Source organism: Silurus aristotelis (assembly GCF_946808225.1).
Source record: "Silurus aristotelis genome assembly, chromosome: 2".
Classification (NCBI taxonomy): Eukaryota; Metazoa; Chordata; class Actinopteri; order Siluriformes; family Siluridae; genus Silurus; species Silurus aristotelis.
In genome coordinates, this window is record NC_139575.1 from 12965431 (window position 1) to 12982992 (window position 17562).

General features: G+C 37.9%; 1 protein-coding gene across 8 annotated transcripts in view; it reads right to left on the bottom strand.

Annotated features, from left to right (window-relative positions):
* Positions 1-17562, bottom strand: part of lpp (LIM domain containing preferred translocation partner in lipoma) — a 244430-nt gene that overhangs the window by 119943 nt on the left and 106925 nt on the right. For all 8 annotated transcript variants that reach the window (XM_083569446.1, XM_083569448.1, XM_083569443.1 and 5 more), the window contains one exon: positions 14086-14282. In XM_083569446.1, coding sequence (XP_083425572.1) covers positions 14086-14278 — 193 coding nt within the window. In that variant the 5' untranslated portion in view covers positions 14279-14282. The remainder of the gene's footprint in view (positions 1-14085; positions 14283-17562) is intronic.

The window sequence follows — 17562 nt, forward strand, 5'->3', positions numbered from 1 at the left end:
AGTGAGAGCGAGAGGTAGAGTGACGTGTGTGAACTGCATGTGTGTCATGTGTCTCCTAATAATGAAGCTGGTGGTGTTAACACTTGTGGTGTCTACTGTAATATTTCTGACATATATAATGTAATGTAATCTTCTTAAGTTTATCAAATACATCTTGTGCCTTGACCCTTTGGTTTCCCCAAATTGCCAATTTCACTATATAATGAAAATGATTCAGCAATTTAGCTCAAAATGTGCTTCATTCTATATGTACCTCTATGTTGCTATGGAGAAAATTCTTTCTAAGGCTGTGCACATTAATTTAGATTAATTACTTTAAATATAACAAATTACTATAAAATATCTAATATATACATAAATACATGTGCCTCCATATTTCTAATAGTAGTTTGGGGAGACCCTACATATGACAGGTGTCCATAAAATACTTTTGTCCATAAAATACTATTGTCCATAAAATACAAATCTTAAGGTCGGGTGTCTATAAACTTTTGTCAATGTAGTGTAGCTGAGAGGTTTACAGGGCTGACAACTTATCCATGAAAACCATTTCTTCGGAAAGACACAATGGGAAAAGTAAAATAAACCTCAGACCGGTTGTTTTGGTTCACACCCTGAGAGCACTAGCAACACACCAAGGCTCATATTTTAAACTCATTATACAGTGTGTTTGTAAACGTACCCTTGAAAACATTTCTAGAAATCATACACTAGATGCCAGGAAAATTACTGGAAATACAAGCCTGGGCCACATCCTCACTAATGCTAATACATATGGCACTTTTGATGGCACTGTTCTTAGTCTCTGTGGGGCAGATAGACACAGAATCAGGCTGAGGCGATTGTTGATTATACAACCAGAATCAAGACATTTACACTTTTAACACACTAATCACAGGTATATGAAATTTGAGCACATTTCACATTTCCAGTAGAAAATTATTTCAAACAGGAAACAAACTTTGTGAGATAAGAACACTACTGTAAAGTGTACAGCAACTAGAGTGTCACGCTGAAAAAGATAAACTACCTACAAATGTACCTCTGTAGGGTAATGTTTAGTAAATCCCGTTTATTGACGTATTGCATTCCAGAATTTTTACTCATAAATGACTGCATGTACACGTTTCCATTATAATGATTCTGACAATGTCAAGAGCAACAATTTTGAGGTCAGCGAAGAACTGAATGTTAAACACTCCTGGAATGTCAGTAATGCTTGCATGCATTAGTGTCAACATCCAGCTGAGGTGAAACAGAAGGCAACTTCATCAACACCTGCCTCTACTGCTACTGTCTCTATAGAGTGTGACAGCACGATCTCTTTTCCCTCTAGCTCTGAAAAATACAGTGTAAAGCAGGGGTGGGCAATTAATTTTTACAAGGGGCCACATGAGAAACCTGAATTGTGTCAGAGGGCCACACCAACGATAATATTTTAGGGATGCACCGAAATGAAAATTTAATTCAAAAGGCAATGAAATCCATAATTTTTTGTGTTATGCCTTTTGCCTTGGCACCATCACTGGAAACTTTCTTGCCTTTTTAAAAACGTCCTGTACAGACGGAGTGCGCATGCTCGGATTGACTTTACTTTTCTGCGCCGCGTTCTTCTCATATTTAGAAGGCAATCGGGATGTTTGGATTTCAGGTGATTAATTAAACCCGACTTGGAGAAACTCTTTGCAGATACACCCCCTCTTAAAATTTCAGCATTGCATGTTCTGCAAATCACTATCCGCACACCGCAGACATGTTGCTCTTATCCAGATAACCGTGTGCTGCTGCGCTTTTTATTGCGTCATTACAATTGTGTTTCTGCCGTGTTGTTTTGGTGATTTAGGTATTTCGGCCAAATATTTTCGGTGCATCCCTGTAAATTATGATTGGCCTCACGCGGGCCGGACAGGGACGTACAAAGGGCCGGATGTGGCCCGCGGGCCGTAGTTTGCCCAGGTCTGGTGTAAAGGAATGCTGAGGTATCAAACACATGAACAATCCGAGCTTCTCAGACTTTAAAGATGTCAAAGAATATACAGAAGGTTATGAGTACACAAAAAAAAAACCATATATATATATATATATATATATATATATATATATATATATATATATATATATATATATATATATATATATATATTATTTTTATTTTTTTTATTTTTTTTTTTTTTTGTCATTTGTTATACATAAACAACATTGTACACCTCCACAAGGCTGGAAAGGGCTACGGGGAAATTGCCAAGCAGCTTGGTGAAAAAAGGTCCACTGTTGGAGCAATCATTAGAAAATGGAAGAAGCTAAACATGACTGTCAATCTCCCTCGGACTGGGGCTCCATGCAAGATCTCACCTCGTGGGGTCTCAATGATCCTAAGGAAGGTGAGAAATCAGCCCTGAACTACACGGGAGGAGCTGGTCAATGACCTGAAAAGAGCTGGGACCACCGTTTCCAAGGTTACTGTTGGTAATACACTAAGACGTCATGGTTTGAAATCATGCATGGCATGGAAGGTTCCCCTGCTTAAACCAGCACATGTCCAGGCATGTCTTAAGTTTGCCAATGACCATTTGGATGATCCAGAGGAGTCATGGGAGTAAGTCATGTGGTCAGATGAGACCAAAATAGAACTTTTGGGTCATAATTCCACTAAACGTGTTTGGAGGAAGAAGAATGATGAGTACCATCCCAAAATCCCTCCTGCAGTGTGTGCAACCCTGATGAAAAACTACAGGAAACGTTTGACCTCTGTAATTGCAAACAAAGGCTACTGTACCAAATATTAACATTGACTTTCTCAGGTGTTCAAATACTTATTTGCAGCTGTATCATACAAATAAATAGTTAAAAAATCATATATTGTGATTTCTGGATTATTTTTTTAGATTATGTCTCTCACAGTGGACATGCACCTACGATGACAATTTCAGACCCCGCCATGATTTCTAAGTGGGAGAACTTGCAAAATAGCAGTGTGTTCAAATACTTATTTTCCGCACTGAATATATATACAGTGAGGAAAATAAGTATTTGAACACCCTGCTATTCTGCAAGTTCTCCCACTTAGAAATCATGAAGGGGTCTGAAATTGTCATCGTAGGTGCATGTCCACTGTGAGAGACATAATCTAAAAAAAAAATCCAGAAATCACAATGTATGATTTTTTAACTATTTATTTGTATGATACAGCTGCAAATAAGTATTTGAACACCTGAGAAAGTCAATGTTAATATTTGGTACAGAAGCCTTTGTTTGCAATTACAGAGGTCAAACGTTTTCTGTAGTTTTTCACCAGGTTTGCACACACTGCAGGAGGGATTTTGGCCCACTCCTCCACACAGATTTTCTCTTGATCAGTCAGGTTTCTGGCCTGTCGCTGAGAAACATGGAGTTTGAGCTCCCTCCAAAGATTCTCTATTGGGTTTAGGTCTGGAGACTGGCTAGGCCATGCCAGAACCTTGATATGCTTCTTACAGAGCCACTCCTTGGTTATCCTGGCTGTGTGCTTCGGGTCATTGTCATGTTGGAAGACCCAGCCTCGACCCATCTTCAATGCTTTAACTGAGGGAAGGAGGTTGTTCCCCAAAATCTCGCAATACATGGCCCTGGTCATACTCTCCTTAATACAGTGCAGTCGCGCTGTCCCATGTGCAGAAAAACACCCCCAAAGCATGATGCTACCACCCCCATGCTTCACAGTAGGGATGGTGTTCTTGGGATGGTAGTCATCATTCTTCTTCCTCCAAACACGTTTAGTGGAATTTTTACCCAAAAGTTCTACTTTGGTCTCATCTGACCACATGATTTTCTCCCATGACTCCTCTGGATCATCCAAATGGTCATTGGCAAACTTAAGACGTGCCTGGACATGTGCTGGTTTAAGCAGGGGAACCTTCCGTGCCATGCATGAGTTCAAACCATGACATCTTAGTGTATTACCAACAGTAACCTTGGAAACGGTGGTCCCAGCTCTTTTCAGGTCATTGACCAGCTCCTCCTGTGTAGTTTTGGGCTGATTTCTCACCTTCCTTAGGATCATTGAGACCCCACGAGGTGAGATCTTGCATGGAGCCCCAGTCCGAGGAAGATTGACAGTCATGTTTAGCTTCTTCCATTTTCTAATGATTGCTCCAGCAGTGGACCTTTTTTCACCTAGCTGCTTGGCAATTTCCCCGTAGCCCTTTCCAGCCTTGTGGAGGTGTACAATTTTGTCTCTAGTGTCTTTGGACAGCTCTTTGATCTTGGCCATGTTAGTAGTTGGATTCTTACTGATTGTATGGGGTGGACAGGTGTCTTTATGCAGCTAACAACCTCAAACAGGTGCATCTAATTTAGGATAATAAATGTAGTGGAGGTGGACATTTTAAAGGCAGACTAACAGGTCTTTGAGGGTCAGAATTCTAGCTGAAAGACAGGTGTTCAAATACTTATTTGCAGCTGTATCATACAAATAAATAGTTTAAAAATCATATATTGGAATTACTGGATTTTTTTTTTAGATTATGTCTCTCACAGTGGACATGCACCTGCGATGACAATTTCAGACCCCTCCATGATTTCTAAGTGGGAGAACTTGCAAAATAGCAGGGTGTTCAAATACTTATTTTCCTCACTGTATATATATGTATATATATACCCACATAAATACACACACACACACATGTTTAATCCAAATATGTTTAATCAACTAATGCTAGTTTCTAACAAAAGTTTTGGTGTTTGAGTGGTTTTTTTATATATAACAAATTACAGTACACAACAAAAAATATGTACTGTAATTTGTTATATATATAAAAAAACTGCACTCAAACACCAAAACTTTAGTTAGAAACTTTAATAAAGTAAAAAAACAAAGAAATATAAACTAGATAATTACATAATTTTTAATTCAACAGTTAAGGCTGTGTTAGCAACAAGAAGGTCAAAACCTCAATACTGCCAAACTGCCACTGCTGTGTCTTTAACCTCTCTGCTCTAGTGATCAGTGTATCTTGGCTGACCCTGAGCTCTGAACCCATTATCTAACAAGCTAGGATATGTGAAGAAGAATCGGACTGTGTTGTAATGAATTAGTGACAGACAAAGGATTTTTTTGCTTGGACGGTATTACTTTATCAGACATTTTACAGCAAGAAAATCTTCAACCTGAGCAGGATGTGTGCTCCACTGCTGCTCCAGACGTACAGTACAAGGTGCACACTTCACTTTACCAACCCCACTGGAAAATGGCAGCAACTCTATGTTAGTAGAATAGTGTAACAGTATGTGATGGAATAAAGTAAGGAACATTTGTCCAGCTGTAGAGCAGCTATTTGCTTCCATGCTGGATTTGTCAAAAATGTCCTCCTTCACTCTCTGAGTGCTTCACAATTGAGGAAGGCAAAGAAAAATAGAAGGGGGGGTTAGAAAGAAACCCTTTCAATCCTTTCAATCCATCTCATAAAGCTGTAAAATATACCAAAATAGAACAGCTTAATTAAAGCAATTTTCCTCACAAAGATAAAGTTTGAGTCATGTTTCTAATCAGCAAGTGTTTTAGGGTCCAGAAAGTCTGTACTGTAACCATGGAAATGTTGCTACGTCTGACAGAGTTGCTGTCCGCCAATTAGTGAAAGAAAAGAGCGGTGCTATTGCGGAGACGAAGCCCCAATAATAGACTTAAATAAATGACCAAAGTGCAAGCTGTTAGCTAAATTGCTTTCTCTTTTGGACAGGACTGACAGGATGTGATGGTCGCTGTTTGCTGAGATGCTGTAAGGTGGAAGGAGAACACAGCAGACAGATTCTAACCTCTCTGCGTTTTTTTTTCCCCCCTTTTCTCTAATTGCCTAAATCCTATTTGAAACTGTATATTTATAAGAAACAACCACAACAACACCACAAATACTATGAGTGGGTGTGAATTCAGGAAGAGCCCAGTCTGTCAAAAGTGCTTTGAACATTTTATTCTAAAGATAGACAAAAGCTTGATCAACTGTAATACAGAACATATTCAGTCTTGAAGTCGTGCGAAATCCAACTTGAAAAGTTCAGCATCTGCCTACAACTACGCTGAGTGCAGATAAATTATTAGTTCTGAAGATTGCATTGTAGTCCACTTTCATGCCGCATGCAGAGAAAATGATCAGGGGGAGAAAAAGAATGCTACAAGAAGAGTGAAATAAGATTGTCTATAATCAGGAAAGAGCAAAAGCATAATAAAAATTGAGAGTTTGTGTAGGTCTAGTTGATTTAAAAAAAAAAAAAAGTCCTTGTTCATACAAAGGTCCAGATCACCAACTAACTGATGAGTGAAAAGCAAGGACAGGCCTGCTTACTGGTTTGCTTATGGCTGCAGAGAATGCATTTTGAAGTGGTGCTACATGTTACCTTGTTTGACTAGCACCATAAGACATGTAAGGCAGAGAATGAACTCATGATCACCTGGCATCGTTGTTGCCTTTTTTTTTCTTTTTTTTTTGGAGTGGGCAAATAAAAATCTTTGACAATCTTCCTTTCTGACTAATGTCTCTAGTGCTACAGCAAATAAATTAAAAAACCCGGTAAACTCCCTCTAGCTGAAGAATTTACAAAAATTCATACAGTGCCCTTCCATATGTATTTTCAGCCTTAGCAAATATGAGCAAAGGAGGCTGTGAATATTTTTTTTTGATGTTTAACCATTTGATTATTTGTTCACAAATTAACAAAAATTCTCTGCTCAATGTATATCAAACAACTGCAAACACTACAAACACTGTCTTTTTTTTTTAAAGACAAAGCAAAACAATGTAACAAACAGACAAAAAAATTATATATATATGTATATGTGTGTGTGTGTGTGTGTGTGTGTGTGTGTGTGTGTGTGTGTGTGTGTGTGTGTGTGTGTGTGTGTGTGTGTGTGTGTGTGTGTGTGTATATAAAACTAAAACTGGTAGATGGCAAATTTTACACTGAAACTCAAACAACTTGGCCTCTCCTTCTTTTCCCCATACTCTTGGACCTTGCTTTCTAAATAAAATGCTACATTTACTTTTAACTGAAAAAAGGACTTTGGCCCACTGAGCAACAGTCCAGTCTTTTTTGTCCTTGGCCCAGGCAAGACACCTCTGACGTTTTCTCTGGTTCAGGAGTGGCTTGACACAGTTGTAGCCCATGTTCTGGATAAGTCTGTGCGTGGAGGCTCTTGAAGCATTGACTCTAGCTGCAGTCCACTCTTTATTTCATCTTTTTCTACCACGTTATTTTCCTTTCATTCAACTTTCCATTAATGTGCTTGGATACTGCACTCTGTGAACAGCCAGCTTCTTTAGCGATGACCTTTTGTGTCTTACCCTCCATGTCAATGATCGTCTTCTGGACAACTGTCAAGTCAGCAGTCTTCCCCATGATTGTGCCTACTGAACCAAACTAAGACACCATTTAAAGGCCCAGGAAACCTTTGCTGGTGTTTTGAGTTAATTAGCTGATTAAAGTTAGACACCATGAGTTTCCAATATAAAACTTTTTTACAATATTCTATCTGAGATATTGAATTTTGGGTTTTCATTAACTTAAGCCATAATCTAAATTATAAGAAATAAAAACATGAAATATTTCAGTCTGTGTGTGGTGAATCTTTATAATATACAAGTTTCAGTTTTTGTATTAAATAACTGAAATAAATCAGCATTTCGATAATATCCTAATTTATTGAGATGCACATGTATATGTACGTATACACGGTTTGGCAAAGATACAACAAAATGTATTTTAAAATACAATTACAAAGACCTTAACTTTGAGGTGTATCAAAATAAACTACAAAATACAGCAGCCACACCATGTATCGAATTACACTACTGTATTTTTGTATTTGAAAAATACAAAAAAATACTTTTACAAGGGAGCCTGAACTTCTTTGCAAACCTTCCATCAATTGGCCTATTTGAGCTGTTCTTTGACCATTACACTGAATCAGCTGATTAAGTAAACAATGTTTGATAGTGACAGCTTTTCTCTGACCGAGTCACGCAATAAATCTGACATATGCAACCAGTTAACAGATCATGTTTTCATGTTAAATTCCCTGTGATCTCATAGATAAAGGTTAGCTTTTATGTAACCAATGGTTTAATTTTTAACAGCTTTTGTATGACTCGTGATTGTATCCTAATTTAGTTACTTGGTGTTTGGTAACGAAGGGCTACTTTGCATTAGCAACACTGACTCAGTGACAAACAAGTCATTCATAAGAAGACAAATGATGTCACCTGCATTCATATGAACTAGTATAATCATTTGATTGTTACAATTCATTTATACACTGGCGATCAAAATTAGAGAACAATTTATAAACAATTGAACAATTCTGAAATAATGTCATCTTCACTGCTCAACAGTTGAAGGAGTTTTTGTCCTTTCTATACCATGCTACCAGAACACCTTTTCCACAAATTAACTAAGGCATTTCCAAAAAAAACATTATTTTCCAGAAAACACACTGATCAAAATTAGAGAACAGAGGTGTTAATCTGGTACCTGGTGCTAATTTCCTTGATTATCTGTCAACCCCTATTTAACTGGCAGCCTAACTTCCAGTCTCACTGACTCTGCAAGATCGTGGGCTATTCTAAAGTGACTGAAAGCCTCCGGCAGCAGGTTGTCCAGATGAAGGCCAAAGGGATGACCCTATAGGCCATAGCAAGACAAGTTGGTCATTTCAAGAATATTGAATCTTTACAACATCACAAATTTATTCAAGTCCGCCAAGAAAGCTGGTCGTCCACGGAAGACAAATACAAGAGAGAACAGTATACTGCGAAGGATCTCAATGGGCAATCGTTTCCACACTGCAGCTGGAATTGCTCACCAGTTCAGCACTGAACAGGGTAAGGATCTGTCTCGTCATACAGTGTCTCGACTTTTAAGAGTATTTGGACTGAAAGCCCACTCTGCAGTGACCAGACCTCTAATTAGCAGAAAGAATCAAAAGGGTAGACTAATCATTGCTGAGGAGCAGGTTGTGTGGACAGAGGAGAACTGGTCCAAAGTTCAGTTCAGTGATGAAAGCAAGTTTAATTTATTTGTGTCCGATGGGAAACATTATGTTCGGTGACAAACTGGAGAAACACTGAACCCACAGTGAGAGACTAGTGGTGTCCTGTGGCTGCAGATGTGCTGAAGTCATTCAGAGCAGAGGCCTGTACACTTCCTACTTATTGCTGACTGTTGTAACCTTCAGAAAATATTGTTGTAATCTTTTTCCATGCTACAGTCATTGTTGTTCTCTTATTTTGATCAGTGTGTTTTCTGCAAAATAATGTTTTTTTTTGGAAATGCCTTATTTAATTTGTGGGTAAGAATTTGTTCAGAATTGTTCAATTGTTTATAAATTGTTCTCTAATTTTGATCACCAGTGTAAACCATCGTCAGCGATTCCTTCCATTTAAAATACAGTAAATATATTCTAACAGTTAATTAAGGAGACTGCATTAATTAGAGACACACACATTCATTACAGTATAACCCTAATCCTAAATGTATATTTTCTGCCAAAAAAAATGGGGATTACATTCAGCATTACCTATGATCCTCAGTCTCCATTGCTATGGAGACGGATCCAGTCGTGCTGAGCAAAACGAAAAAAAGAGGGAAAATCGTGTCCATGAACACAAATCAATAGATTAAATTTCTATATCAGGAAATGCCATGAGACTGTGTCGTATTATTATGTGTCATGCAGTCATTCATGCAATGGTATGCAAAATCATGATCCTACTAAACAGCTGCTTCAATTAGGTTACAATATTCAAATATTTATTTATCAATTATTCGAATAATAATAATAATAATCAAATAATCAAATACAATTTGAAGGAGGAAAAGGAGAGGAGGAAGACGTCTACAGAGACGGCAGGGAAAGAAGAAGTGTTGGAGAGTGGAGGTTCGGGTTGGTACTTTAAATGTTGGTACTATAACTGGTAAAGGGGAGAGAGGGAACTGATATGATGGAGAGGAGAAAGGTATATATGTTGTGTGTTCAGTAGACCAAGTGAAAAGGGAGTAAGACCAGGAACACTGGAGGGGGGTTTAAACTGTTCTATCATGGTGTGGATGGAAAGAGAAATGGTGTAGGGGTGATTCTGAAGGAAGAGTACAGTAAAAGTGTAGTGGAGGTGAAGAGAGTTTCTGATAGGGTGATGAACTTGAAGCTGGAAGTTGAAGGGGTGATGATAAATGTCATCAGTGCTTATGCTCCACAAGTGGATTGTGAGATTTAGGAGAAGAAAAAATTCTGGAGTGAGTTAGATGAAGTGATAGAAGGTGTATCTAGGAATAAAAGACTGGTGATTGGGGCAGACTTTAATGGGCACAGAGGTGGGAACAGAGGTTTTCCTTTAAAGGGAACAGAGGTGATGAAGAGGTGATGGGTAGGTGCGGCTTTAAGGAGAGGAATGTGGAAGGGCAGATGGTGGTTGATTATGCTAAAATGATAGAAATGGCAGTGGAAAATACTTATTTTAAGAAGAAGGAGGATCATAGGGTGACGTATAAGAGTGGAGGAAGATGCACACAGGTGGACTATGTGCTTTGTAGGAGATTTACTGAACAACCTGAAGGAGTTTGGAGACTGTAAGGTGTTGGCAGGGGACAGTGTTGCTAGACAGCATTGGATGGTGGTCTTTAGGATGGTTTTGGAGGTGAAGAGGAAAAGGAGGAGTGTGAGGACTGAAAGAAGAATAAGATGGTGGAGACTGTAGTGTGAGATTCAGGGAAGAGGTCAGACAGGGGCTCGGTGGTGGTGAAGAGGTGCTGGATGATTGGGCAACTACTGCAGAAGTGATAAGGGAGACAGCTAGAAAGGTACTTGGTGTGACATCTGGAAATAGAAAGGAAGACAAAGAGAGGTGGTAGAATGAGGAAGTGCAGGAGAGCATAAGGAGAAAGAGGTTGGCAAAACAAAATTGGGAACAACAGAGTGATGAGAAAAAGTAGGCAGGAGTACAAGGAGATGCGGCAACAGGTGAAGAGGGATGTGGCAAAAGACAAGTAAAAGGCATATGAGGAGCTGTATGAGAAGTTGGACACTAAGGAAGGAGATAAGGATTTGTACCGATTGGTCAGGCAGAGGGACCGAGCTGGGAAGGATGTGCTGCAAGTTAGAGCAATAAAGGTTGGAGATGGAAATGTGTTGAGTGAGGAAATTGTGTTGAGAAGATGGAGAGAGTATTTTGTGCAGCTAATGAACGAGGAAAATGAGAGAGAGAGAGAGAAGGTTGGATGGCGTGGAGATGGTGAAGCAGGAAGTGGATCCATTAGGTGGATAGGCGACCCCTATTGGGAGAAGCCAAAAGAAGGAGAAGAAGAAATAATCAAATACAATTACAAACTTCTAGGATTTAAAAAATTTCGCATTAAGCTGTTTACAGCTATTTAGGCCTAAAAAAAAAAAACTGGACAAACTAACAATTATAAGGATGAATTTTAAATGCTTGGATGCAAATACTTTGAATTTAGTTGCTGCTTGTTTGTGGGAATTAAAATCATTCTCAACTGGGTTGAGTTCAGGTGACTGGTTTGAGCATTTAGTAACACTTTTTTTTTTTTTTTGCCTTAAAAAGTTCTTGGAATGGTAACACTGTACTCTCTGGGTTATTGTCATTACTGTGAAATATCGTCCTATAAGGTTTTCAGAAATGATTAAATCTGGTCAAAAATGATAGCTTACACACTTCAGACTTGATCCTGTTACATCTTTCAACAGTCACAAAAAGCAGAGGGTATTCTTTGGATAGTAAGCCCTTCGTTTCAAGATAGCTCTCTTCCTATTATTCTCGCATACGTTAATCTTGGGTTTATCTGTCTAGATAATCTTGTTCCAGAACTAAACCGTTTAATTGTTTTGCGTGTGTACAATCGTTTCATGTTTACATTGATGATTCCAAGAGTCCCAATTTATCCAAGCATTATTTCTTTTTATCATTCAGTGATATATTCTTGTAGAAGCTTTATCTTGTTCAGAATTCCACAGACATGATGTGGCAGAGAGCTGCAAAAGGCTACGTTCTATATAAACTCGTTATTTCATTATCTGTTGAAAGTTGTGTAGCAATGAAAAAAAGATATATTTACACTGTATCTCAGCAAGACACAGAATAAAAAAACAATGATTATTAAAAAAATATATTAATAGACATTTTTTTCATTCATTTTCTCCCGCTTATCCGTAATTCGGGTCGCGGGGGCAGCAGTCTAAGCAGGCCCCCGCCTTCAACTGCTGCCCAATCCTCACAGCACCGTCCCTTACGGTCCCTCCTGCAGGTGGTAAACCCCCGGGAGGGCAGCCCTACGTCACTCCGACGTCACGGACCTTGATATTTCCCTCGTAAGGTAATAGACATTCTATTTATTCAAAAGATGAATTCCTAAATAATAATATTTTTTGTTAATAGCATGTGAGTCGATGATTATTCAAGAAACATTGGAGAATTTTAATATGCTTTAAAAATCAATGTAAATTCTCAGAAGTCAGCAATGTCTTAGACCACCAACAGTTTAAGAGTTAGGCATGGATATTTCAGTTGCCTGGGGACCTGAAAGAAGATGCTGAGCGACAGCAAAGTAAGTACAACTTTTTGACTATCACAAAAGAAACTTAAACGTGAGGGTGCAACAGACCTTCTGCATAGTCCACTTGTTCTTAATCCTACCACTGTATTTCACAGTGGGCATGAATAATAAATTATTATTTCAGAATCAATAAAACGCTGGTGGAAAATTGGTGGAAAACTGAAAATTAGTGTGAAATGCATAAAGACATCAGTTAACTCTACTGCTGTAAGTATTAGTCACAACATGGTCAAATATCCTACCCGGACCTAAATCTGATATACTGTATAACACATTTTACAGTTGGTCAATAGTTAACTTTTTGTGAAGAATTTAAAAAGACTGAGCTGCTTTAGAAATTATATTAGAATCTGACAAAAATTATATACTGGTTTATTTTCGTTATATAGTATATATTATAAACTTAACTAGCTTTCCATATATTATTTATGAATATTATTATTATTATTATTATTTATTTTACTTGACCAGTGGTCTTAAATTATGGAGCTAAAGAAATGGCAACACATCGCCCAGTCTTTTTCCAATTTTTAATTGTCCAGTCTTGATTGGTCTCTGCCCAAATTTAAAGTCTCAGTCTCAAAAGGTACAGAAGTTGTGATTTTTCAGGTTTTTTTGTGGGTCACAAGCCTTGGAGTTTGACATGTAGAGCTGTGTAGACACAGCTGTAGAGTGATTTGAGTTACCATAGCCTTTCTGTCAAACTGATCTTGTCATGCTATAAGGCCTTTCCTTGACTGCTGATATTTCCCCTCAAGACAACTACCGCACACTATTCTATGCAAACTCTAGAGACTGGTGTGTGCACATGTGCGTATGAAAATAGCAACCGTATCAGCAATAAAAATCAGCAGCTTCTAAAAATACTTAAACCAACCTGTCTGGCACCAACAACCACATGATGGTCAATGACACCGTTCTCCATTCTGAAGTGCGACGTGAACATTAACGGATTTTATGAATTGCCCTGCTGCCACATGATTGGCTATTCTCTCTTTCAGTCTCAATGCACACAATAGATTCTACTGACAATGGCCTTTAACAAAGAGCGGATTATGAAATAAACTAATGAAGTTTTGCTTCCAGAGTGAAATATTGTCATTGTCACAGTAACACTGTAAGTAATGCATGCAGATAATCATCGGTCCTGCATATCCTCTCTTTTACTTTATTTTGTGCTCTTAGTGTGTTTAAAAATAAATAAATAAATAAATAAATAAATAAATAAATAAATAAATAAATAAATAAACAAACAAACACCTTAGCTCATTTGTCACATTTTGATCAATTAGGCACAACAACCAAGCCGGCTAGAGTGTCTGAATATATTAAACAGAAGCAAACAGATGAGCTACAGTGGTGTGAGCCAGTTTCCCAAGCTATTAATCTAAAAAGAAATATTCATCTAGTTTCTAGATTTATATTCAACACACACTGTTTCTAATGAAATAGGCAGACTCTTACAATTCCACAAAAAATGAATTGTAGTCTTACCTGCAATATCATGTGTAGAGTCCCCTGGAGCCTTGTACGGGTTGAACTTGGGTTTGGGCGCCACAACTGGAGCAAACTTTTTCGGAGCCTGGTGCTGCGATACCGAGATGCTTGGGGTCCCCATTGGCAAACTGGTCTCCATCCTGGCAGTCACATGTCCGTGCTGGCTCCCATTGTTCTGGTCACTCCACATGGTTCTGCATGGGAAAAATAAAGGGCAAAAAAAACCCCCCAAAAAACAGAACATTATTATTCTTACTGATTGCTGAACTGGTTTTGTCATGAACATGCTGTATGTTGATTCATCACTTTTAAATCTACATACCTTTCTTATTGCTTTCCAGGAAGTTATTAATTGAATGGAAATAACATTATAAGATGACTCTATAAATATTTGATCGATAAAGCCAAAATGTGACCCTTAAAACTAAGTTGCTAGGTAAAAAGCAGTTTATTAATTATACAAACTGAAAGCGCATTAGATATTTTTTTCTTTTTTATTTGATTTGAGCAATGTAGCACTTCTAACAAAATAACACTGGCTTATTCACAGTTAAATTACATTTCCACTGGGTCTGATTTCTAATTCACTCAGGCTGTTTCTGAAACACTGATTAGAGAGCAACATGACCCTAATTTCAACGTTAATATCTCTCTCTATCTCTATCTCTGTCACCTTCAGTCATTTCAAGGATGAACATTGTTCCAGATAAATTACTGCACCGTACTTCACAACAATAAACTGTGTTCATCTTTCCTCGAATCCTCCCAGCAATGCCAAAGAGAGAGAGAGAGAGAGAGAGAGAGAGAGAGTCAAAGAGTTTGTGAATCTGTAATCTGAGATATAATCCCATTGTGGAAGTGGACCTGGCCTCTGGACTTGGCTAAGCATTAAGGCTAATGTTACATGTTCTAATCTCCTGAAATGTCAGCCGTCCAGAATTAGTAGCAAACGTCAACAGTGCGCAATAGTCAGGTTCATAAAAACACCAGAGCGGTGTCAAAAGCGAGGAATGAATGCTTGAAAGGGAATGCTCGGTCTAGACCAGTCACCTAAGCCTCACACATAGCACAGGAAAGCTGTAATGTGGGGACGAGACATGTCTTATGACATGAGATCTCCCTCTTAATGGTCAAGACTGAAGCAGCATTGATGGAGGTGAAAAATGACACATACACCTGCTATGGATGGGGGATCAGATATCCACAGCAGATCCTGAACGTGTATATGTGTTAAGCAAAGAATAATGTGAGCAGCCACACAGCATTGGGTCATCAACACAACCTTATGTCATTTGCCTCAGGTGTTATATCAACTTTGACATCTCGAATGCTGAAACAGTGCTAACTGACCGTGGACAGCTGTTGAAGCGGGTTACAAATGTACAATACATAAGATTTATGTTAGCCATCATAAAGGACTTATATGAGAGTTATGTAGCATTATTAACAGGACCTTTTATATGCATTTCTGCAATCATACAGCTGGTTAAATGAGAATGTGCTTAGAGCATCACTGTGCTTCCCTGTTTGCTTATTCCCTGTGAATCCATATGATTAACTTATAATCTGTAATATTTATAAAGAAATCAAATAGGAGTTATGTACTGCTGCATGGTGCACGTCATTTGGTATACTTATTTTATTTTGTCTGCCATCTTAATTAACTATGGTTGTACAGAATTGGTAATTTAGATATGAGTATAACAGTATGAGTAGCCCAATGAGAACACAAGAAGAAAATATAAAAAAGAAAAAAACTTCACTGAATTATGTTTCAAAGAAACATATTTTAACCTCATTTATTCAGACAAGCTTTTAACAAGTAGCCCTGATTCAACTGCTATTTTATGTACATTTTGTTTTTATTTTTATTTTTATTTTATTTTTTATTTATTTTTTAATTATTTTAATTATTTTTAATTTTTTACTTTTAATTAATTATTTTTAGTTATTTTACTTTACTGGAAAGTGCCTTGTGCTCCTTTTGGTGGTTGTAATGCGCTTTATAAATTAAATTTGATTGATTGATTGATTGATTGATTAAAAGAAAAAACATAGCCTGGTTAGTTCTGTGATAAATTGTCCCCTGTTATACACACTCACTATCTACTTTCATAGAAACACCTGTAAATGTCCTGCACAGTCATGCAGTTATCTATTCGGCTAATCAGGTGGCAGCAGCACAAGGCAATGAATCATGCAGAAACAGGTCAAGGGCTTCAGTTGATAGTGAACTCTGTGACTTGAACATCGGCATGGCTGTTGGTGCAAGGTAGGCTGGTTTGAATATTTCATAATTCGTTGATATCTGGAGATTTTCACACAAAACTCTAAACCTCTACCTAAAGTCACCACAGATTGGTGCAAAAACAAACGACAGACAAAAACATTGCAGGTGTGCGGAAACATCTTGTTTATAAGAGAGATAAAAAAGAAAATGTCCAGGCTGGTTTAAACTGACAGGAAGTCTATCGTAACACGAATAATCACACAATGCCACCGTGATGCGCAGAAAAGCATCTCAATTCACAAAACAACAAGGCTTGAGTACAATAGTAGAAGACTACATCACATTTCACTCCTGTCAGCCAAGAACAAGAATCTCACATTATGTTCCTCATTCAATGTGTTTTTTTTTTTCCCCCTATGTAATGCCATTCTGTATAAACTCTAGTTTGTTGTGTGCAAAAAAAAAATCCCAGGAGTTTCTAAAATAATCAACCCAGCTCTTCTGGCACCATCATCCATGCCGTGATCAAAGTCACAGAGATCTCCATTTAGATTTTTATGTAAGCCTTACCTGAAGCTCCTGGCCTGCGTCTGCATGATTTTTCATGCACTGTGCTGCAGCTTGTGATAAGTACAGGAACGTTTTGGGGGGTGAGTATAGACTGTTAAGGGTTTTAAGTTGATCTTACTGTTTCAATATGATTCTAACACTGGTTTTTACCTTTAATAAGGCTGTTGTTTTTTTTCCCCTGGACCTCTGAACTCCCTGGACGTAACCTACAGTTATCTCATATATACTACTGAGCATTTGAAGGTGAAGGGACTGCTTGAGGGCCTAGAAGTGGCAGCTTGGTGGTGCTGGGATTTGAACTCATGACTTTCTGGTCCAACGTTCAATGCTTTAACCAATAAGCTACCAGTTCCCTCACCATCCATAAATCCTCATTAAAATAAAAGAAGATGCAGCGCTGATAAATAAACAGTGTCAAATAGAATTACACATTTTTTCATACAACAGATTTGTTTTTTTTTTAAAAGGAGTCACAGGCACAAAATCTAAGAACTGAAATGTGGGCGAGGCCAGAAACTGTTGTTATTTCACCATCTTCCACTGTGGCACAATGTTGAAACACAAACAATTTCTACACCACATTCTTTTTCTTTCTTTCTTTCTTTCTTTCTTTTTTTTTTTTTTTTTTTTTTGCTTTTTTCCCCTTCCTCTCGTTGCTTTCTTTCTTGTGGAAA